Source organism: Aricia agestis, chromosome 6 (genome assembly GCF_905147365.1).
Source record: "Aricia agestis chromosome 6, ilAriAges1.1, whole genome shotgun sequence".
NCBI lineage: Eukaryota > Metazoa > Arthropoda > Insecta > Lepidoptera > Lycaenidae > Aricia > Aricia agestis.
The window spans coordinates 10,063,766-10,069,765 of record NC_056411.1 but is presented as its reverse complement, the minus strand read 5'-3'; the positions used below and the strand labels follow the sequence as shown (position 1 = coordinate 10,069,765).

At 43.9% G+C, this 6,000-nt stretch overlaps 1 protein-coding gene across 8 annotated transcripts in view; it reads right to left on the bottom strand.

The window, feature by feature from the left end:
• Positions 1 to 1,987: 1,987 nt before the first annotated feature.
• The window catches only part of LOC121727707 (homeobox protein cut-like), a 118,701-nt gene continuing 114,688 nt past the window's right edge, over positions 1,988 to 6,000 (bottom strand). For 6 of the 8 annotated variants that reach the window (XM_042115678.1, XM_042115685.1, XM_042115680.1 and 3 more), the window contains 3 exons: positions 5,842 to 5,987; positions 4,721 to 5,622; positions 1,988 to 4,636 (listed from right to left, as the gene is read on the bottom strand). In XM_042115678.1, the coding sequence (XP_041971612.1) occupies positions 3,036 to 4,636; positions 4,721 to 5,622; positions 5,842 to 5,987 (2,649 nt within the window). In that variant the 3' untranslated portion in view covers positions 1,988 to 3,035. The remainder of the gene's footprint in view (positions 4,637 to 4,720; positions 5,623 to 5,841; positions 5,988 to 6,000) is intronic. The other 2 variants (XM_042115679.1, XM_042115684.1) reach the window with 1 other exon arrangement.

Here is a 6,000-nt window from a genome sequence, read left to right as displayed (position 1 = left end):
TTTTGACTCGTATGTTTGTACTTTGATATGGATATTGGATAATCATGATAGTTACGTTCTGTTAGTGTCTAAACACACTATGCCGAATTTCCGCGGCGGAAGTTCGGCTTGATTCCGTCTGTAATGTATTTTAAATTACCGTTGTAATGTATTTTAAAATTTATATACGTAGATAATATTTTTATGAATTGTAACAGATCTTTAGTAAATTCACAACATTAAAATAAGCCTATAAAAATAAAGTATCCTACAGAAAAGGGTTTTATAGTCGGGGAGCCGGTTTTCACATATTACTCGTATGTAAGCTTATAATAAATAAAACCAACACTGATTAGCAATTTCTTTATTTTAATTTAATAACTTTAGAAATTGTTCAGAAAGAAGACAATGGTTTCAGCGTCGTTATAATTAATATTATGATATGAACAATAATAATTATCGCTATATTATAACTATGACGTACTATGAACGCCTATACTACTTTACCCATACTTTACAATGTCAACGGAAAGAGATCACTGCGGGTGACCGTCAATATTTCAAACATCACGACAACGCGGGCTGCGCTGACGGGCCTGTCGCGAGTGTCGCGTCCCACGACACGCGACCGCTACACAATCATTTGCCGTGATCGCACGCTGTTGTGTCGCGGTCGTATAAGTTGCCCGTTTGCGTAGACCCCAAATAACATTTCATATCGATTGACCTGAGCTATTACTATCATTTTTTACGATTATCTGACTGATAATAATAATTTATTTACTCCTCTGGTCCACCGACGCTGCGAAACCAATGAGAAACAGGAATAGAGCGAGATGCACTATAACGCATTGTCGTGTGGCGGATGAGACAGTAAATCGGTTCGCCGCTGTTTCGCAGTTCGCAGCGTTAGTGGACTAGGGGCGTTAATAAGACGCGTTTTCATTTAAAACATTGTCGAAATTGCCCAGCTTCAGGTTATTTCAATTAAAGCTCAGCTTCGTTGGTAAAAAAGTTTCTATATGAAAATTAATTAAGAAAAATACTAATCGATTTAATATTGTAGCGTTGGCGCTACGAAGACGTAGCGGTGCTACGCTTCGTAGCACTGCTACAGAAAATTTATATTTATTACGTAGCGGCTACGAATAATAAAAACTAAGGAAAAGTAACTCCGTCAAAAAACATGCTCTTCAAGACTTGTCAAAAAGTGTACCTAAGGCTGTTTACACACATGCCGCTCCATTACTCCTTCCTTGTGTTTCTATTTGCCCTTACACATGACACCGCGCCGCCGCGGCGTCGAAAAACGCTGCCGCTGCGTCGCCGTGTGTAAACACTAAACAGGCTTAGGTACCTAGACATTTCATACATTTGCAATATTTAGGTGGCCTTTAGCGGTATTAGGCTGACGTTACAATATGACAGTTCGAAAGGAACCAAATTTAAAACGGTAATAGTATGGGAGTTACTTTTCCTTAGTTTTTATTATTCGTAGCGTAGCGGAGTCAAATAACTGAATATTAAAATTTTATGCACAATTATTTGTAATGAACTTTTACGAACATCACTATGATTTCTACAACAGACCTATGTAAAAATCATACGCGTCACTCGTCAGTAGCTAACACCATAGTCGTTGTATCATTTTGTCGCTAGAGTATTCGACCGTAATTTGAAATCATCATAAATATCTATTAAAATATTCACGGCACCAATGAACAACAACAATATATAAATACTCTTCATAAAGCATAGCTATAGATACACAAAATAATCACTAAGTCGAAAGCAATGTAACTTTAAAATGAAACAATATAATTTATAACACACCATCAGGCCCATGAAACATACGACACTGTCAAACAGCCAGAGGTTATCTATATTGACTATTACCAGCTACCGCTTACCCTAACTTATCACTAGGTATATAACATCGATATGTATGGAGTTCGGTTAATCTAAAAACTGAAGTAGCTCATTTAAGGTTCGATTTAATACTTTGATCTTTAATCTAATAGCTCACGTTACGAATTCGAATCTACGAGTATGAAATTAACCATCCGAGAGGGCCGACAATTATGCCCCCTCTCTTTCTAACTTTCGTTTTTAAGAAATCATATTTACAACCAATATCCATAGATAGTCTATTATTTACACTGATGCAAGGAGTTCGGTTCCCTTTAATGTACATTTATCCTTTCCTAGTAATATAGATACACAAATATATAAGGAAAAAATAAAACAAAAATTAAAGAAAATTAAAAGCAAATTTATTGCTAAAATAAAATATAACTATAACCACAATTGTTACATTTTTAATGAACTTTTTGTACGTCACTCGCGATATCGAGTATGTGGGTAGATTAAAATATAAAAAGTGAAATTTACACGCGCGATTCCAACTCTTTCAGATGTGATAAACTCATACATAAAATTATAAAGTAGCATAAAATAATAGTTTTATAAATTAAAATTTGTATATAAACCAATTATAATATTTTAAACCTTTCGGTTCACATAAACGTAATAATACTTTTAACCGGGTTCAGCGTAGACCGTTACTTATCATAGATTGCACTTTCGAGTTAACAATAATGAACCTCCTACCCCTACGGACTATGTACGGCAACGACAGTAATATACATTCGGTACTTCAGCCTTCTTACATTATATACAACGCTCGGGCTCGCGGCCGCCGATACATATTTGGTATATTTATTTACACTACGAATAAAATTACGAGTAGACAACTAATCGATTAAAAATACTCAGAATTTGTACCACAATAGAGGTACGCCTAGGGATTTGTATATAAAACATTAAAGCAAAATGCAATATTTGTAACACATGTTTACCGTCCGACCGCGGACTGCCGCCTCGCACGGTGAGAAGCTACGATCCTATTTACAGAGTCTTTGGCCTTACAATCGAATAAAAAAAATACTTTCAACTAAATTTGCACTGATCGTCGCGGGCACTCGCGCTAGCGTCCGGACCGCGTCCACATACACAATAAATAATCACACAACAGTCACATAACCGGCATCGTCGCTCTAGTACTCCCACCGGTCGTCGTCCGCCTCAGTCTTGATTTTGTCGTCGGGCAGCACGTCGGGCGCGAGCGGCGTGAGCGGCGGGCGCGGCGTGTGCGGCGTGTGGGGGGTGTGGGGCGTGTGCGGCGTGTGCGGCGTGTGCGGGGTGAGCGGCGTGCGCGGGCCGGGGGAGGAGTCGCGCGGCACGGGCGAGGGCTCCACGCGCACCGTCTGCTCGGGGTCGCGACGGAAGTCGTCGCTCCGCATCACGCACACGCCGTTGATGATCACCTCGTCGGGGTTCCGCGGCTTCTCGTCCTGCCAGTCGGGGTTGACCCACTGCGGCGCGACCGGTTTTCTCCGGCTCGACCGGCTGGCGGGCGTCGAGGCCGCCTTCGGCTCGTTCTTCGACTCCTCGTCCATCGAGTCCTCCGAGCCGAGGTTGCTCTCGACGTCGTCGTCCTCGAAGTCGTCGGCGTCGGGCTCGCGCTTCAGAGGCATGGAGAGGTCGAGGCCGCTCGCCGCGTCCTTCCCCTGCTCGTCGGGCTGGAGCAGTCCCCGACTCATCAGGGCGGCGAAATTAGAGTTGGCGGCGAAGTACGGTGGGTACGGCAGCGGAACTCCCGCCAGACCCATTCGCTCCTTCTGGAGTTCCAGGAGCCTCTGATTCAGCAGAAGTCTAAATTGAACGGGGTCGAAGGGCGCCGAAGACTGATCTCGCGCCGGGGGCTCGGCCGGGAGACCGTGCGGCGCCTGCTGTTTTAAGCGCATCCGATGGTTGTGAAACCAATTGGTTATCGTTCTCGTCGATAGCCCCAATTCGGACGCCAGGAATTCGATAGTTGGCATATTAGGGTACGGGTCGAGCGCGAATGCCAGCTTCAACGCCTCTTTCTGCTCCTCGGAGAATAACACTCGCTGTTTTTTAGCGGAAGGGACACCGGACGTGGGACCCGGCGAACTCGAGTGATAAAACTCTGACGTATCGTTGGACGACGTATCTGACGAGTTGTCCTGGCCGGGGCCACTCGAGCGTCTTCGCTTGTTCGCCTCCCGTCGTTCATTTTTCAACGCTTGAAGACGATCGATGTTGTGAGCGTCGCTGAGCCAAAGCTGCATTCGAATAAATGGCTCCCTGCCTTTTATACTGAGCATATGCCATGGTTTAGGCTTCGATAGCAATTCACTAACGGATCCCTGCGACAAACCCAGCACGGCCTCGCCGAAGATTTTTTGCCCAATGTTGTTTGCTAGTAGGGCCTCCTTGATTTTCGTTGTGATAGTTTGCGTATCTAAGTCTTGCGTCAATGCAGCCATTTCGTATACACTAGGTGACATATGCTGATGGAGATTTCGCATAATGGAAGGTTGGTGATGTGGCTGAGGGGGCGGCTGCGGTTTTCGTTCCTTGTTATTATTGTCGTGATGTTGGGGCGGCAGGGTCACCGCGTGATGAGGAGGGAAGCCCGGTGGAGTCAATAGAAGCGGCGTAGGCTGGCCCAAATGTCCTAAATGCCCCGAGCTGAGTAGTTGCTCCTGTTGCATTTTGCTCAAAAGCGATGTAGCGTCCGATAACATCTTCTGTGTAGGTGGCATCGGTTTGCTCATGTTCGGTGGACAAGCTGTAACAAAATAAGACATTTGTTAATACTCAATATTTGCTGTTACTTACATTTATAATTTAAATATTAAGAGAAGTATCTTACCAGGTGCTCCACTGTAGTTTCCAGTTCTCATCAGTTTTTCGGGTGCAATTTTATATTGAGATGCAACTAGTTTGTGTACAGCGTTATCGTCTTCTAAAAACATTTTCATTCTAATAAACGGTTCTCTTCCTTTTTGAGTCAGCATATGCCACGGTTTAGGTCTGGCCAGCAAATCACTAACGGAACCCTGCGATAGGCCAAGAACAGATTCTCCGAATAGCCTTTGGCTTATTGAGTACTGGCTCAGCGCTTCCTTGACTCTCTTAACGATTTCTTCCGTATTGAGATTGTTAAAGAGATCGAATTGCTGCTGGGTTATCGGTGGAAGAACTGCTTTCATAGACCGCTGCGGTGGCGCGTGATGCGGGGGATTTGGGGGTTGAGATATTAAACTATTTGTGATGGAAGCCATTCGCTGTAAGGGGCTTGCTACAGCCGAACTGGTGAATTCGTCGTTGGGTGTGATAGCCGGCGGTAAAATAGCATTTCCAAGGGGGCTTGATGCCGACGAGCCCGTGGATTGCTGTCCTGGCTCGAGTTTCGGCCTCACTAATGAAAATGCACTACCAGCATGTCTGATAGCTTCCTCGGCGTCCATTTGCCTTTCCTTATCGTTGTCGGTTATTCCATTCACTTTACTGCTCTTCTCCTTGGGCAGGGAAAGATCTTGCACGGCTCCCGATCCGTTCATGTGTTGGTTTTGTACTTGCATGGCTTGCTGCTGCAGCGCAAGGAGGTTGGGGAAGGGTGGCATTCCGGGCAAGTTGTGCAGATTTGGAATGTTGCCGCCGGGTTGGATTTTCGCTAGTTCTCGATGATACGCTTCCAATGCCATCCGAATATCCTCGGGAGGCCTCTCCATGTGGGGAGGCATACCGCCGCTGAGAAAAGGAGGAAACATGCTATATGTTATTTTTAGATTTGCTGTTCTCGTTTACCATACAACATAAAAAATATTATATGAAATGTCAAAGATATATCAAGGAAAACCTTGAACTTTAAACTTTTACTATTTTTATCATAATAATAGTGTTGATGAAAGTATGTGGGTAGTGTTTCATGTCTCAAAATAAAGTTATCTAGAATGAAGTGTTATTTTCTGGAAAATATAATTTATTTACCCTGGGAACCCGTCTCGGCTGTGTCGCATGTCCTCCACTCTCCTCGTCATGATCTTGGCGAGCTCCTCCTGGTAAATGCGGACAACTTTTTCTTGAGGAATGTCATCGTTTTCGTACTTCTTTAACCTTCTGTTTTGACTCGAATCCTGTAAATATTTA